Source organism: Dermacentor andersoni, chromosome 1 (assembly GCF_023375885.2).
Source record: "Dermacentor andersoni chromosome 1, qqDerAnde1_hic_scaffold, whole genome shotgun sequence".
NCBI lineage: Eukaryota > Metazoa > Arthropoda > Arachnida > Ixodida > Ixodidae > Dermacentor > Dermacentor andersoni.
Window position 1 is genome coordinate 68,712,090 of NC_092814.1, and position 18,849 is coordinate 68,730,938.

Below are 18,849 nucleotides of genomic sequence, written 5' to 3' on the forward strand. Positions count from 1 at the left end.
TGATTGTGTGAGGTTTGTATAACTAAAAGCTTCTTTAGTCGTATTACATACAGGTAATTATTTTTTCTTTTTTTGACTACGTGGCCACATAATTGCCCATTATGGTCGGGTTCACATTATGTGCACAATTCTACAAGTTGAAACACTAAGTTTCAACGTGTGGAGATGGCTAATGATGCAGCATCATTTATAATTAAACCATTGAAAGTACACATGCTTATTGCAATCAGAAATATTTCTCGTGGTAAGAACTAAGCAAGATGTTCTATACTCACAAACAACTTTCTGTGGTAATGAAGGGAAGGCTACGGGGGTGGAGCTTCTGCACATGTGTTACCACACCAAGTAGTCCAGCAGCATTTGGCAGTGCTTTTGGTTTCTCAGAAGAGGCGCTGAATCAACGCAGCTTCCACGTGTGACGGTTTCGCATTTGTCCAGACGCGGGAGGGAACAGCCACAATATAAGTCAAATTTAACTTCTAGTGCCGTATGTTGTCTTACTTAGCTGTTGTAAAAAAGGCATTTATGTTTTCTTTACCGTGGCTTAAACTAACGTGCATGAGCATGAGGGACTTTTTTCAGAAGCACTCTCGCTTGTGCACACTTTGCCTCTGTAGCTTTCCCTTCATTGCCACAGAAAGTTGTCTACGAGTATGGCCCCCAGCCTTCATTATGATATGTATAGTGTATTTGCCAGATGCCTAATATAACAACCATATGTTTCTGGTGTAAACTTGCCATTATGCGGAAACATTTGTATGTGGCAACATATTTATGCACAATAACTTAATATGATGGTTGCATATGCCTCATGAAGGCACTTGCTTAACTGTTGTCTGTACATTCTTCGCAACAATGGCAGGTTTGCCATCCCATTACAGGAACAAGAAAACAAGGGCTATAACATATAAGACATCACATAAACTATTGAAAAATTAAGTACTAGAAAAACTATATACTGAAAGAAACAAGCAAGCTTTCCTGAACACAGAATAGCCACCAAGGCGAACACAAACAGCACTTTTTCATGTAGATATAGAAGCCACTGGAGAAAAAACAAAGTGAAAATTGTGTTTTGGGATTAAAACTGAAAAAGCATGTAAAAGTTCATGAAAATGAGACACCAAGCATGCAGAACTTAAGCAGAAATACAAATTACAATCAATAACAGGAATAACAGTGGTAGCTAGAACACTGCAAGTCACCTGCTTTCCTAAGCTGAAAAATGCAACCAGTAGAAGGTCGCCCATTTATACTTCGTTACTTATGACCCCTGTCCTATTAAAGTACTCTCTACACACTGGGTGATCTATGCACTAGACCTCTTTGTTTGCGATGTCCAACCCATGTGAGGAAAATATTAATGCATGCTGGAAATTGCAAGTGGGAAAAGAACTTAACATGCCATCATAATGTAGCATTCCCACATGATATGCCACAAATATGTTTGTACCTTGTCATAATAAAATGGCTTATAAGAAATTAATGTACATAATGAAGTAATCACAATTCCCCCTTGTATTCCCACAGGGACTCGTGCATTTAATATCCTTTTAACACAGCATCTAATACTTCCACGAATTGCCAGCTACCTGGATAACTGGCCTCACGACTGCACTCTGCCAACATTGCCGACTACTTCACTCTGTAGCTCTGTGTATGCAGAACTTTTTGTCTTTTGGTTGAGAGTGATGCACTATTATACAGGAATGAAACGCAAACAATGCAGTGTGTGGCACATGGAGGCAAGGTGCTTCGGTAGATGTTGCATCGTCTAACCTATATGGTCTGTGGTCCAACCGCAGCGGCGATAAACTGCTACACAGGCACAGTGAAGAATTTTTTTTTCACATCCTGGGACTATATTTTAAAACTATTTATTGGCCACTCGACGCAATATACGGTAACAGGAAATGAAATGAATTGTTACAAAAATACAACCGCAGGGGCAGTATTGTGTAAGGACACTTTTTATTTTCAATTTTTGTTGCCTTTCATCATTGGCTGGCATGAGGCCAGATCTTCGCTATTGCCAGTATCAGCCACTTGCTCCGACGTGAGATACAATATGAATAGAACCATAGGAAAAGAATCCTTGCATAATACAGCCCTTGCTGCCCTAGTGCTCTCAATGATAGCTCGGCATATCGGCTTTTCGTGAATCTGCCAGCAATGACAAGCATTATACGAAATCAGAGCCTAACAGAGGCCCATCAACATGCTCCCGACATGCTGTATGACGTGTTGCACCACTAACTCTGCACGCACAATGCCAAAAATGGTTTAACATGGGCTGTTGTATTTGAGAAAGCAGTCGTGTCACCTATGAAGATGCAGTAGAAAATATCTCGTGGTACTTCTGTGATGCACTGCAGACTTTTGAATCAGCTTCTGCTTACCTAGTGGCAGCTCACTGCTGCCCCTATCATGTATTCTGAGTTCAGCCAATACTATCCCACATGAGAGCAAAATTAGAGGGCGAGGAGGAAAGGAGCCGAGCACTGTCAAGGGCCTTTCACTTGCTCTTGGCATGCACAGGGTCACATGATTATTGTTGGTGGGCTCTCCTCACCAGTGCATGCACTCCCCATTACAAAGTTGTTCCCCCTGGGAGCAGTTCTCTAGAGGACGCTCCAAAAGGTCTCGCCTCTCCCTTCATTTGTAGTTCTTCCTGGGCATGCAAATTGAGCTGCCAGCGCAAACCACAGTCTCTTCTGCCAGGCAACAATGGAAATGAGATTTTGTGCAAGTACTAAGTGCAAACAATGCGTCATTATTTAGTATACATTGGGGGCATCTCAGGACACCATGGAGGCCATGAGGACACCAAAGCTGGAACTTGGAGTAGTCCATGAGTTGGGGGCACATCAAGGCCTCCACGTGCCAGGGGTATATAAGCCCCTGTCCACTATTGTGGAAAGCAATCTTGTAGGCAAACACCACCGACATGCTCTGGCCTTGGGAGCCCTAATCTATGGACCACCCTAGCCCCAGCTTTGATCCCCCCCACTTCCCCTTGGGTTCCCTGGAGATCCTGTGCCGCCAGCCTTATTATAATCTTCGGTGCTTTCCCGAGGTCTCTGTTTACTTGTATGTTTATTTTCACATGCTAAATGATCTCGTAGGACTAAACCACAAAGTAAACGTCAATTCCTTCGTGTAAATAAAGCACGAAAAAAGGAAGAGACACCCTTTCTGAAGCATACTGTAAAAACTGCTTCCCCTGCTCCTAAAGCAAAGGGCAGTGCACACCATGCTGAAAGAAGTGAACGTGAACTTCACTGGAAAAGCTGTAAACATGCACTCGTCCCTGACACCACCTCACCCAGGGAAGCACCAGTGATATGGCCGGTGGCAGCCTGGTCACATCACCACATGCACGCTGATAGTACTCGAAGCCTCTTGGCGGCGGTCGCCTCCTTTCCTCCTTCCCTGCTCCTTTCACTTTCTTGCATGGTAGCATTGGCAGAATTCAAAATATGCACCCCTGCTGCCCTTGCAGGCAATGTCAGCTGTGAAGGTAGACATCTGTTGTAACAAAGTAATGGATATAATGTTGGCACCACCTTCAATTTCCTTATAACAAGGTTTTACTGTAGCGAAAAAAAGTATGAGAGATACAGCCAATAATAAGTGCAAAGCTTTGATATAGGGCCTAGCAATCTACTGCACTGGAGCATCACTGCCAATATGTAGTCTGTGTTTTGACTACGCATCCCTACAGTGATGTAAGAAAATGTTTTGGACAAACTTTGTCTAGCTGAATCTAGTGTCAATGTATCTCCTTATAATGTAAAATGTGCTTTCTCAGATGTCGCACTTGTTCTAACAATTGCACTAAATGAGCATGAAGAAATTTCCACATTCAAACTGTAAATTAAATTTTTATCATACGCAAATTTGAAGATACAGAAGCAGTCAAACCCAGAATTATGCCAGTTCACGCACTCTCTGCAGGATGACAGTGCACATACCGCTAAACTGAAAGAATTTCAAGAATGGCTTCAGTTCTGCACAGCTGTGCACAAAGTAGTGGACGTGTAAGTAGCAGAACTGATTTTTCTTTAATTATGGGGTTCAGCAACCAAGACAGCACAAAAGCTATGAGAGTGAGACCCACCATAGTGGAGGGCTCTGGATTTATTTTGACTCCCTGGAGTTCTTCAATGTGCACCCAAAGCATAGTCCACAGGTGTTTTGTGGGCGAAATGAAATGTGGGTGCTGTGACAGAGAATCTGACAAGCAACCTTGTGCTCAGCAGCAGAACACTACAGCTGCTGATCCACCATACTGGGTTGTGAAACTGGTTAACTTTTCCAACACAAGTGGTTGGGACACCAGCGACAAGGGCAAGTAAAATGGCACACTTGTACTGGAGCAAAACACCTGCTAAAAAGAGTGTCATGTCACAGCTTGAGTGCTCACCTAACAGCAAAATGCTGTTAACAACTAGCCAGACATGCTAACAGAGAAATGCAGATGATTCAGCAGGTATATATTATACAGTAATCATGCAATTGTCTGGTCTTGCATCTTTAAAAGGCACCAGCAATTTGCAGGTGGCAGAGACTGCATCAAACACAACAGATGTGGCGGCCATCACTAAAAACAACAAACAAAACAAGAGCCTATACAAAGTCATGAAAAAATGCTTATTCATGGACCACTTATCAAAGTTACGCAGCAATTCTTAAAAGTCACAGCACTTGGACCTTGCAGCTTTTAGTCTACTATAGTGAACAACACGAATGTGTACTGGACTATATGAAACATGCCATTCCACACTCTTCAACAGACAGCCAGAGTGAGCGTAGGTTGACAATTTGTGGATGTACGATTACTAATGCAGAAAAATATGTATGTAGCACATTATAACCAACACTAAGACATGTTTCTATCATGATTTGCATTTAAAATGGCATTCGAAATTAACCTCGTCTCTATGCACCAAAAGGTGCCTCCAGAACAAAGTTAAAGGCGAACCTACATTTTTATATGCACTGGCACTTACGAGGGCCTGCCATCATGCATCTGTACCCCTCGACTACGGTTCTCATTTTTCTTTAAATAGTAAAAAAAAAACAATGGAATAAGAGACATGCAACTCAGTGGCGATTTCAAGTCAAAACCTAGACTGTAGATCTCAAACTACCTCTGCAGCGCTCCAATTCCTTAAAAAAAGGAAAAAAAGAGTTATGACAAATGTATCTGCTTTCAGTATAAAAAGAAGGCAGGCACATTTATCATCTTAGATGCCTGGTGCAGCAACCTTCATAAGGCATATAATAATAATAATAATAATAATAATAATAATAATAATAATAATAATCCTTGTTAGAGCACACATGAGCAATATATAGTCGCTGTTTTTACTCAGAAGGAAACGAAATAAACCTGCTACACCTAATCCAACATACCACATTGACTGTTTAGCAATATACTACCTACCAGTATCCAGCACAGAGGCAAGTGTCTGAGGCGAGCACAACTCATTTCAGAGCATCAAAAAACTGTCCACCAAAAAGGCAGTGATCTTGTTGCATTAGAGCACGATCTCAAACGGTGCTTATTTGGAGACTCATTTGGCCAAGTTTGTACCATGTGTGTTGTGTGACAGGCACGTACAGTAGTGTACAAGAAGATATATTTTGCATTTTGGGTCTTCCGAGCTAAAGTACTCAGAAAGTCGCCATTGCGTTATGCCAGACCCCTAGCCTTGCACGATAGCCTCTTGAACACTCTCCTCCACGTTATTTGCACTGCACAGCCTACCTACCATACACGTGACTTGCATATTCCAAGAACGTATCCTAAGAGAACCAGCTACATCAACCAGCATGTCCGAAAATATGAGCATGCTAGCGAGAGAACGCATAAAGATGAAAGGGAGAAGTTAACCAAGCGAAAGGCTTGGCATGCTATTGCAGGTTTAATATATATGACGAGGAACAAAGAAAAAGAAAAAAGAAACGCACACACACACAAAAACTCACAAATGCAGGCAACAGTGAGCACCATGAAATTAACAAAGTGGAAACAAAGTGGAAAGTGAATCTATATGACACGAGCAATACACAAACATTTTTCCATCTACACGTCCCTCTGGCTGCAACAGTGTACATCCTGCTTGACAATATAAAAAAAAAGCAAATGCTAGCTTAATAACATAGGTACATACCTGCCAACTTGAAAAACATTAAACATTCATAAATATTTTGTGGCCATGACAAGCTGTGCATGTGTGTGGAAGGTGGGGGGGGGAGGGGGCACAGACGCACATGTTTTTATTGAATTTTGCCCTGAATGCACATCTTTTATGGGATACGTACACACTTTATTAATGATGGTTCATTCACCTTTAGACACAGCACACAAGCAGAAACAAACTTGGGACAGCACAGATGACAAGCCACACATAATTTCTAGTCTTTCAATGACTTTGCTCTTACCAATATTGCATACATTAGGAAACTGTCCGAATAAGCTTGCTAGAAGCTAGTACCCCTTTGTCATATGTTGTCTTGTGCTGCCACAATAAGATAGCACGGTACCATCGCAATTTCTTCCTTGTAGGCATCTTTTCCAATCTCACGGCACCTAATTCTTCAACACCTTTAAAAGCTTCTTTTTTTTTTCATACAACTTGACGCAACATTCCCAAAATCACAGAAAAAGGCCCAATTCGTAAACATTACAAAAATTTGGGAGAGTTGGCAGGTTTGTAGGTATATATATATATCTTATTGTCCACTACTGTAATATGTAGGTATGTGCAATATTAACATAGAGTGATACCAGTTTAAACATGTAAGAAGATCAGACCAATCTTTCTCCACATGTGCAAAAAAAAATTTAAAAAAGTATTTGTGCAGTCTATCGCCATGATGTTAAGGTCATTGCTCCCATCACATGAGCATGCCAGCCCTCATGCATCAGTGCTCTGCTCACCTGTGCTCGCTGGTAGGAAGACAGGCCTTGATCTCACTGTCAACAATGTCTAGCGATTTCACTTTTATTGTGCAAGAGATGATAAGCTCTGGGGCAACAGGAAAAGTGTCCTTCACACGTTTGCAACAGGATGCATTGGCATAGCCAGGGGAGGGGGTCAACCCCCCCCCCCATGAAATTTTTTGACGAAAACCTCTCACCCCCTTTCCTACGGAACAGAGAGTTTCAGGAGGTGGGCTCCGCAAGAGCGACATGGATGAAAGGGAAAGTCCGAAGGGGGAGGAGGGCGTTGTCATGTGGTGCTGAGCCGTGCCCCCTCAAGGGCTGCAGAAGATAGCACGAACCTTTCCTTTTCACATCGAACCACTTCTCTTTCTCTCTCTATCTCAAGTCGCAGTACTTTCCCCGCAAGTGCTGTCGTTTCTGTAGTAGTAGTGTTCCCTTGCCTCTCACGTCACCTTTTCTCTATCTCCTCTCCCCCCTCCCCTTGTGTGGGAACTGTGAGCGAGGAGTGGCAAGGCTGTTGATCACTCGTTTTGCGACTGCCACCAGTTCTTCTAATTCTCTGCCTACTCTGCCCCCTCATCTCTACCATACTATCTGGCTTCCCTCTGGACATAGGTATAGTATAAAGGTAAGCGCTGTAATTTCTGCAGTGGTGTTGTGTGGGGTCACAGATAGTTACAGCTGTTAAGAGGTTAGTGGGGCGATCAATGCTCAGGGAGCTCCAGAGGGCATTGTGCATATTCAACGCGGTGCAAAGGTCCAAACGAGTTTCTCGCACCTTCTGTCCTCTCTGCCACACTTCTTCCATGTATATACACACTCTGAACCACCCCGGACAAGCAAACTTTAAAAAGAAGAAAGCTTCGCTTTAAAGAAATGCTGATTTGAGCAAGGCAAGATATATCAAGGACGGGGGTGCTGGGCCAGGGAAGCTAAGAAACCACCATGACAAACAGGTGGGAGGCCAGGTAAAAGAATGGCCCCGAAGGCCACACAGAAACAGAAACATAGGAATGTTAGCAGCCGCCACACCGATCAACAACCTGGTGAAGGCTGAAGAGTATGACAGTGACTAAAGGAAAAGAATTTTAAGAAGGGGAGTGGGGTGATGGATACGATGAGAGGGAGAGGGGGGACTCACATAAAAGGTGTCAAAAACAAAGTTGGCAGATACTAATTATGGACATAGGGAGAGGGCCTTGTCACTGCTCGATGGCTCAACACCAGACAGCAATGGCCAGCTGCCTAGCTCAGGCTCACCTACCACGTGCTGCTTGCTGCGGAGAGCCCATCCTAACTAAATGTGTCGGCCGGGTGTCAGGAGACACTTTCGCAGATGCTGCCCGTATTTTACTGCGAACAACGGATGCCATAATTTTCACAAAGGCTTCTAAACAGGAAGCAGCCCTGCTTCAGACTGTCTGCCTCATCAGTTCCCGAGTCTGATCAAATAGCAATATGCATCGCGTGATCACTACAATACCATGATCACAAGTTACTTCCAAGCATCTCTTCAAACAAGTCAGACAGCAGGTCACCAAAAGTGAGTGAAACTTGCATCATATGATACTATCAAAGTTCTAGCGCAAAGCTTCGTTCCTTTATTTTTAAATCTAGAATAATATAGCATGCCCACAATGTCAAAAGTGCGATTGATTGATAGGAAGCTTGCAAAATAGTGCCCACCCTCTCCTGTACGTAGCCGTGGCCTTACAACTCACTAGAAGGTCTGGCTGGAAAACAAAGGTATCTCCACTGTTACCTGGGCTGCAACAAGTCTAGCCTGCAAACGAGAAGACACACGATAGTATGCTGTCTTGTTTTTGTATGGCCCCGTTTTTAGTGCTGTTCGTTTTTCCAAGTCATGTACCAGCTAGGTCATTGACATACATTATACAAATGCATCAATTCATAAACAAACAAAATTTTTTTAAATACCTTAATTTGTAAAGATCGCATAAGGATGATAGCATAATTTGATACGAAGTGGCTGCAAAATGTGCATCCTCGTTGTTAAAGCATTCTTGTCCAGGAAGTGTGTCTTTGAGTGGTGTACAACCTTCACACACACATGCGCGCGCGCGCGCTCGCACACACACACACACACACATACATAGAGAGAGAGAGAGACGAGGTGAAGGAGCCATATCAGTGGGAACCCCCCCCCTCCTCCTGAAATAAATTTCTGGCTACGCCATTGACAGGATGTACCTACATATTTGACAAACTGGTTTGTTGAAAATGAAAAATCTTGCAAGCCATGACAGGACAAGAAGCAGCTTTGCACTCACAATCATATTTCCAGGTATTACAATGGCATTATGCATTAACTGGCCCAAAATATCACAATATAGTCATACCAAACTGCACACCCTTTCATGTCCTAATGGCAGACGGCTTTTTCTGGATAATAACATCTGCACAGCCAATACCTTTGGTCATCTGCCAATATCTTCATTGTGTTAGCATATTCTTCTGGAATTCCGGCAAATATTCTGCAGTAACTATACTGAAGTACCATAACATGTGTACCACAGCTGCGCGGCACAACTTTAGTTGTAGTGGTGAGCACAATTGCATGAAAGTTAAATGCACGAACTGACCATCAAACTTGATCCTTAATTACATCTTGCAGGTGCAGTGGTATAGTTGCAACCAATGTAAGTTTACCATAATACAGCTGAATGTCATAACATTTGCTCCCGTGAAATATAACAAATTTTGTGTGCAATTTCAATGCCAGGCAAATTCATCAAACATGCAGCTTAAATAAATTGTAATAATTTATATTCAATCATTTATCTAGGGTCTACCTTTTCAAACAATTTTTAAGCATGGAGTACTGAACTGCTCGTGGTCATACGTCAAGTGCACAAACTTGAACCACAGGCAGTGGCTCCCTCACATACATATTGCAAAAAAAAAAAAAAAACTTAAAATGAAATAATGCAGCTCTGCCACCGTTTCACCTGCGTGCTTTGCCCCAACATTTACATCAGTACATTGTGGTTGCCCTGAACTTCAATTAAATGAAGAATCATTGCACCTGTACCCAGAAATTTCCTAACAAAGACCTCATAATTATACAACAAGTGCTTTTCAGTGTAAATCAAACATCAACAGCAAACGGGCAGTTCAACAAAATCAGCACGGTAAATCACTTCGGTGGGTGTCAGGATGCAGTCTTGGAAAACACCTGCATGCAGCCACGCTTGACCCAGGTTAAGCCAACACTACTAGGCGAGTCCTCCACTGTTTCTTCAGCAGTTTCAACCTGTGTCACCAAAAACATCAAACAACTCACTGTCAAGCAAAGGCTCTTTGCACAAATGGCTCCTGTATGCCCTCTTCTTTTTTAAACAAAGAGAGGCTTCTGCAATCTTAAATGTTGCGAATAACAGTCTTCTTAACTGAATGTGGCCAACACTCAGCATCATAAGGATATTGCAAACTTATAGGGCACCATGCTTCAGAACGTCCACTCATGCCGAGGCTGCTCATGAGATAATGTTGACCAATAAACTTGGCTATAACAGCAGGCAGCAGCAATGTTAAGTGTGATCCTGGTACTCATGATCACTACGAGATGACTGAAAAAGGGCCCTTCATGTAAACAGAACTAGGACCAGATTAAGTTTTCTTCTAGTTCCTAAATATATTCAATTGTCTTCAAATTGATTAAGTCATGCACAGTCCAGAGGACTCCTCTTATACACAATCTTTTTTTGTGAACATAAAACCACAGCCATTCACTAGTATGGTCGGTCAAGATATAATCCTGGTGGCATCACAATATGGTAGCACTATGCATAATGTTGCCTCGTGATTATAGGTACCTCAAAGAAGTACCAATAAAGTGTAGGTTAATTATTAGAAAGCCACTCACCCCCCGCAACACACAAGGAAAACAGACCTCGTAGGTATAAAAAAACCTTCTGGGAGTACTGAGAGTCTGTTCGTTGCCTCACAGCCTAACTCGAACACTGATGCTGCATTTGAGCTCAGTCATGGCTGGCTGGCTGTTCTTAATGATGGCCCCCATGCAGGCAGCATTAAAGCACCACAGTGCCAGCTTTCACCATCGCAGCCTTACTATCTCACAGCTGACCTCCAACATGGAGCCAGAATAATGTGACATGAGAAAAAAAAATTACGGATTACTGGTGAAAAAAAAACGGCACATATAATTTGTCTATCTGAATGAGAAGCTATGCAAAAGGTAACCTTTATTTTTTAAATATTATGTTGCGAGGCGAATTCGGGTCTCTGACACAAGTTGCACAGTACTGACATTTGGTATCAACCACGCTGTCACACACTGGTCTTTGCTACATGAAAACAGTTGTGGAACCCCCCTTAACAGCTTCACTGTAAAAGCCTTTTGAATGCCATAATTATCAAGAGAAGCTGCGAGGCTCCATACAACATGCCTTGCTGTTCTAAGCCCTCTAGAGCTCATTCAGTGCAACACTATAAAAGCATCCATAAATGTGGACTCCACACCTGTGCTCTCAAAACCAGTTGTGGCACTGGACCAAATCATTACTCTCAAACACAACGAAAAGACCATCTTCGCATGAAGACTATGTACTGTTGCCAGCAGCAAATACCTACATGTCTACTTCAATTCACTTCTCCAACACACTACGCATATATTGACACATTTTGCAGAAGTTCAAGCAGAAGAGTGTTTAGTGTGAATGCAACATGTTTCAAACCTCATTTGTATCAGCACTTTTAATATTGAGGCACCATCTTGGTGTGCAGAATTAAACATGCAGTGCCTGAGTTACTTTGTGTTAAACTGAATTTCAATGTACAGCTGCAGCAGAAAAAGATTAGCACAGGTGACCGATGACCCGAGCAGATAAATTGCAGCATGCGACGCTGTTGTCCCCTAGAATGCAGAATACGAGAGTGCAAGGCACCCCCTCTTTGAAACATGAATCATGTGGCACTTTAGATACCAGCATGCACAGGAACAAGAGCGCCGCGTGCCGCAATTCCACTGCTCTGGTCATCAGTCACTTGTGCTAATCTTTTTCTGCTGCAGCTTTACATCGAGCTTTCTTTACAGCTTTTTTTTTTCTTTTCTTTTTACCAGGTTCTGTACGAGGTTCAGCTATAATAACTAAGTATATGTCAGATTTGGGTAAATTTTAAACTACTATATATCACGCAATGTCCTCCTTATAAAGTTTTCATGTGGCATTGTTAACAATTCAACGTAGGAAAAGAACACGGGAGACTATCATAAAATGTACTCTACCAAACATATCTACATGAAAATATAGTGCTATGCATTCTGTTATATTTCCATTCACTCCCGTACACTGCACGTAACAACGTGTTCTTCATACTGACAAGTTCAAGGTTGCTATAGATGGTGTCAATTGAACAAAGTACTAAGACAAAAAAGTACTTCTACACCCGAACCTCAACATAATGAACACGTTTACAATGAACTATTAACTATTATTACTCAACTAATATTGAAAGAATTAAAAATATGAAATTTGGTTGGTCATGCTTTAATTCAATTGAGTATTCTCCTGCTATAACAAAATAAAAAATGTAGGACCTGATAGGGTATCAATTATTGCAAAGCAAATTTTTGTTTTCAGGTACCTCAAAAAATATATTCTGGTAGCAAAAATGTATAGTACAGTCGCCCACCAACTTTCCATATGCCAGATTCTTTTCAACCTGCACAATTATTTCGACTTTCCTGCGGCAGTGCCACCTACCCCTAGCACCAATATATAAAGGCAATAAATGAAATTTGAGATGCCACATGATGTTTCAAGCATGAAACCCACGTGCAATGCCACAGACATGATGGCCATGAACAAAGTTACTGCCATGTCGACTATGGAGAAAACTGCAACTTTGGTTGCCAACTACCAACGAAGCAGCGTTGGTTAGGCCTAGAAGTTTAAGCAGTGTGGCTGGCTAAGTGGCTAGTGACAAGTCGTCATGGGAAGCTCTTTGTCAATATGTTCGCACTCAAATACCTTATCAGCAATCAAGCGCAAGGTCAGACACGTGGGCTAGACTGATGGAAATACTAGCAGAGTCCATGCACGATCCTCTACGTGTGCAAAAAGTCTGGCAACAGCTGTGGCTTGGCTTGGCCAGACTGCAGTCAGCAAGCCAACTTATCAGCCCTGTGTGATAACACCAATATTATGGTTGCCCCTTTGCAGCATCGTAGAATGTGTGTATGTATGCTATTCTTGTTCCCATGTCTTGTATTGGCATGGCAAGATGCCGTCGGGCCCTCAAAATCTGCAGGAGACCCTTTGCTGGCCCGTCAGGGGCACCTCACTTGCGTTTCTTTCTATTTTTTTTTTCTTTCACCAAATTCTACATGTGGTGCTTAAACAAATATCGGACATAATGAAGGTATTTTCGTGTCCATTATAACAAGATTTGATTGTATCTGCTAATGCACCAGGACCTTGTCAAGAATGTGCCGCTGAGCCACGCGTTCCTCCACAGTGGAATCCCATGGAAGAAAGTGTAAGGCATGGCTGTCATCTGTGGCAGGGCTTTCATAAAGACGCTGCTCACAGCTCGCCAGGCTCTCAGCAACTTTGAGCTTGAACTGCTCCAAGTTCTGCTCGTACCTGCACAATATTGTGATTGTCAATATCTCTAAGCAGCCAATGCCTGACTTCTGTGTTTTAATTACACAGTTTGAAGCACAACATAGTTCATGAACAGATAACCAAATGAGAAGAAAAACAAAGGCTGGTCAGCTTTTATGCAACTAAACAATCTGAAAGAACTTCAACATAGCTGCAACTACACATTTACACCACACATGCACACAAACTAATTAGAATTCATCATCAAGGTAAGAGCTACTTTCCCTTAAATACCACAAAAAAGAAAGTGTAGCATCTGTACAAGTGATATCGCAACATCATAGACTTACAGTACCAAGCAATGGTGCTGCACTCGCTTTGGTCACAGTCAGCATACTAAACATGAGCTGAATGACTACAGTAATCATCTTGCACAAAAGTGTCTGCTGGAATGAAATAACACAACTAGACAAAACTTCTACTCTTTTGACAGCAGCAACAGCAGCCAACCAGCAACTGGATGACACGCAGTGGCTTGGTAGCCACTTAGCTAGTACTGAATTATAACTATGATTTCTCATTTATTCATGAAATAAAATCCACATCCCTACAGCGAAATCTAAGAACTTTTTTCTAACATTTTTTTTTTCAATTATTTATAGGCATAAGTGTATTCATATTATGAACGGGCTGTGAGTACTTTATACTGCTAAGAACTGAAATTCTTGTGCATCTTGATAAAAACATTTAGCTCCCTTTTCTAGCAAAATTATTCTGCAATCATGCCCTAAATAATTTCAAGACAACAAAAGCAATCAAACATGTTAATCTTAAAATTTTAATATTGAAGGTAACTAAATACTGGTACATAAAAGAATGAAGTCACATTACTGCCTTCCTAACACACTAATTTTGTGTCCAGATTTTATTTGCTTTTTTAGGTAGCTGTTGGCGCCATAAATAGACTATGGAGTCTCAATTCCTCAAGAGTACCACCAATAATTAATCGTGCCACCTTTCCTCCAATCCAGTAACACGGGCCAAGTGCAGCATGGCTTCAGATGTGAAGCAGGAGGCTAATCACACCACCGAAACAGGAGGCTGCTGTCACATGGTATGACAAACTCAAGCGCACATCAAGTCATCCATGTGCAGTTGTTTCAGACCATACAATGGCTGTATCAGCAAGAATGGCCAAATTGGCCCTTTCAACTGTGTGCTTCTCTGGGAAATGCAAGGGGCTCTCTCTCTCTCTCTCTCTCTCTCTCTCTCTTTATTCCATGGACTTTGCTTTCATCAGCAGTGATAGTGCATATGCATGCGTCAGTGGTGTCTGGTACCCCAAGACCACTACCTCAGGTTTCTGTGATGTGAACAGTCTTCTTTCCGCTTCATGCTTTCCAAAACCCACCACGGTAGTCCAGTAGCAATCGCATTGCACTGCTGAGCTCAAAGTCACAGGTTCAATCCCAGTCACTGAAGCCACATTTCAATGGAGGCGAAATGCAATAACCCTTGTGTACTCAGATTTAGGTGAATGTTGAAGAACCTCAAGTGGTCAAAATTAATCTGGCGTACCCTGCTATGATGTGCCTCATAATCAGATTATGGTTCTGGCACGTAAAACTTCTGAATTTGTTTTTTTAATGCTTTCCAATGCCGCCCTTCCCTTGACATGTGTTCTGAACTGGGCACATAGAAAGTTAATTATTAGATTCACTCTTGAGCAATTGAGGATCTGTACCTTTATTACTAGGTCAACAGCTACCAAATAAATTAGAACAAGAAAAAAAATATCTTGTCAGTACTCCTTAAGGTGGGACACGGGTTCTATAATGGTAAAAAATGTCCGAAAAATTTATTTCGAGAGAAACACATTTTAGGTATGTTTGTGCCTTCAAGCACCTGCCCTCAAATTATTAATGCTGATTTTGATCGGTAAATAGGAAAAAATCAGCTTTCAAAACACCACGGGAGCCACAAAACGCCCTGCACCAGGCAAAATTTGTTCAAACTTCCCCGTGCGCTGCGGCCACAGCTGCCAGCACACCGCCACCATCCTGGGCTTGTTTTGAAGCCATTTTCTTTGTGCACAGTTTGCACTCGCTCATAATGGTGCCCCTCAAACAGAACAACCACTCTCGCCACTTTTCCGAAGAGTGATTTCTGGCCTCTGATTGGGCGGAGCACACGCACGTAAGCTGAGACCCCTGTCTTACACCTCCCTTTGGCTGGCACAACCAAAGCGGCCATTTTTTTTTTTTTTTTTTTTTTCATGTGCGCCGCTGCCTCTGTCATTGCTGCTATTTTGCGTGGGTTGTCTTCGTCTGCTTTCGCTTGCGTTCACGCGGCTGATGCACCGTCTTTTCGTATTGTGGCATGTCAGGAGATGCTCGCGTAGAGAAGCCATGTCAAGCTTACGGAAAAAAAAAAGTAAATGTCAATGGAATGAGAGGCTGAAGACCGTGGACGACGTTGCGCTGCCTGAATGGCTGACATGAACGAAATGGCCGGAACCACCTGTTGTGTCCGAAGCGGCATTCTACTAACGCCATTGATTCTACTGGGCCTAGCTGCAGACTGATGCCATCTGATCGTCAGCCAGTGCGTCCAGCGGCATTAAGAAACCACTGTTTTATGCATTGAAGCAAAATACTAACTGGGACACCAATGCATTTAAATGGACACTGAAAATTAATATCTCTGAACTGGTGCTACCCAGAGAATTTGTTCAAAGTGGATACGCCGTGCGAACTCAGCGGCTATAATTCGTAGATTGAAATATGTGGCACAAAGTAATCACTTCAAAATATAATTTGTATAATTACGTTAATTATTCAATTGAACATTTTGATTTCCCACAGAAGTAATGGCCACCTCAATGAGTAATTATATCAAGGGTTAGTTAGAATTGTGCTGCCATAGGCAATCATTAAAAAAATTTGGTGTAGCTTAAAAAAAAAAGCACCCTGTATTTAGTATGGCCATTTTCATGAAGAATAAGGCTACAAAATGATGTCATTAATATTGCTGTAGGTGCATTCTAGAAGTTACAGCTGTATAAACTTTAATTGCATTTTTTTCAATTCAATGTTTTTACGCACTGCACTCAGCCTTACAGGTTTTTTTTTTTCTATGATGTTATTGAGAGACAATAACAAGTTTGGTATTATTGTATTCATATTGAAATGATATAGGGGGTGATGCTATTTCTGTTACTCTAGCATCATTTTGCAAATTACAATCAAAGATAATAATGAGTGAAAATAAGAAAAAATATTCACAGTAAATGTTGGTCTGCTTTCTTACCTTTAGAATGCCTTCAAACAAATAAAAATAGTATCACCCCCTAGAGCAAGTCTTTGGCATTAGCAGCATGCACTTCCTTTTTTGTTTAGCAATACGAAATTAGCGAAAATCCCCGTAAGAAGTACCCATTAAGTTTATTTTCAGACCTTTATACTTTCTGAACCAGAGTAGCTATCAGAAACCTAATTATAGATTTGAAATTAGCATAACAACCTGCCCGAAACCATGAAGTTTAGTTCAGATTGAACCAAAAATTAAGAAAAACATTTAGAACCCACGTGCCCCCTTAACGAAAATATAATGAACCATGTTACCCGAGTGAAGATAACTAACCAGCTAAACAGGTTTATATTGCCCAATTTCCAGCTTGTACAGCGGTTCTGTTACTTTTTCTTTTTCTTTCTGGTTTCTGGCAGTCTTATCTGGTTAATATAAATAAGTGAACAATAACCTAGTTATACCAGTTGAACCTTTTCGCCTGAGTAGTAAACCTGCCCGTGTGAAAACATGACTCACAGTGTGGCCGCCTCAGGATTCAGAGGCGTTTGAGTCTCAATCTTGTAGAAGGCACGTCGTGCACAGAGCAGAACTTGCCATAAGAAATTCACATTTTTCCTGCATGACAAACCATTGTTCAATTAGTAGCGTTTTCAACAGTTCTAACATTCTCTACAGAACAAAGGCGGCCTTCTTACAGCAAGAAATTAAGCTAAATTCTTACTCTTACTTTTGGGTAACTTGCACCTGTTTACATGCACTTTCTTATCCTAAGCACAAAGAAAGAAATGAGTTGTAGACATGACTGAATAGCATATCAACAACAAATGGGCCTTTACCAAAGCTTAGTGCTAGTAGCTTCTGTTCCACCAATTAAGAAAAAGTAGACTCCACCCTTCCAGCGTCACTGACATACCGGTACATTTCAGTGTTTCTGTCTCGTCATGTCACTGACATACCCATCCATTCTCCCCTCTCTCTCTAGTCAGATGTGCGCACTAATATGAACTTATCAAGCACCAAGGTAGTTCCGCCATCAGTTGTATACTTGTAAAGCATATTTTCTCATCTTTATGAGTTTGCTCAGTCAGTATTTTTGTTATAACGCACCCTTTCGTGGGCGTGGCTGCACTGCGTGGAGCACACATCCTCATTTGGGACGGTTGGCTTCCGGACTCTGTGCACCACTACCATGGCGATTCTCCATTCAAATGTTCGCGCCATAGCACAAAACCACCACTCTTACATGTTTCTACTATCTTTTGTAAGTTTACAGAATTTTTTTTGTCTTAATATTTACCCTAACATTGCAGAAGCGAGCATGTCAGAACAAAACTAGGTGGGAGATACAAAACAAACATAGGAATGTGACGGCTATGCTAAGAGTGCATTTGCCATTACCCATGTACTTTTTTTCCCTTCTGCATAGCCGAACATAAACCATTGTGTTTTTGTTATAATATCTGAGAAATGCGACACTGATAGGGTTAAACAGGACATGAAAGAGAGTTCAATAATTAAACGGCCGTATAATACAGTCCATGGCCTCAACTGCTATTCTTTCCAACATCAGCAGAAAGGACTCAAACCTGAGCTATTACACCAGAGTCTAAGTGCAAACAAGTCATAGCATCACTGGGCACTCTCTCTGTGCAATGGTTAAACAAAACACGAGTAAGAGAGTCGCATAACTTATTTCTTTTACAAAATTTTTTACTGCATTTTCTTCTTTAAGATGCTGACCTTTGCTGAATTACTGATTATCTATGAGAATTTGTGATTACTGACTTACTGATTGTATACAGAATCTGCAAATGTATGACAACTTGACACTTTATTCTACATAATTGTTCTTTTAAACAGAATCATCAAAAAAAAAAATATTCTGGCATCCATACTCTTTAGGACTGCCTCATACTATTCAGAGTGGTAGACCCAAGAGGCTTTGTCTCAGCCAACTGAGCAGTGCACCACAGCTTCATGATGTTTCAATTGAGG

The 18,849-nt window shown here is 41.7% G+C and overlaps 1 protein-coding gene across 3 annotated transcripts in view; it reads right to left on the minus strand.

Moving 5' to 3' along the window:
• Window positions 1-1,861: 1,861 nt before the first annotated feature.
• peo (ubiquitin E2 variant domain-containing protein pendolino) overlaps window positions 1,862-18,849 on the minus strand; it is a 45,047-nt gene continuing 28,059 nt past the window's right edge. For 2 of the 3 annotated variants that reach the window (XM_050191559.3, XM_055061587.2), the window contains exons 7-9: window positions 17,371-17,469; window positions 13,416-13,584; window positions 3,865-10,229 (exon numbers count right to left, since the gene is read on the minus strand). In XM_050191559.3, coding sequence (XP_050047516.1) covers window positions 10,128-10,229; window positions 13,416-13,584; window positions 17,371-17,469 — 370 coding nt within the window. In that variant the 3' untranslated portion in view covers window positions 3,865-10,127. Of the gene's footprint in view, window positions 3,529-3,864; window positions 10,230-13,415; window positions 13,585-17,370; window positions 17,470-18,849 lie in introns of those variants that run through there. The other variant, XM_055061588.2, reaches the window with a different exon arrangement.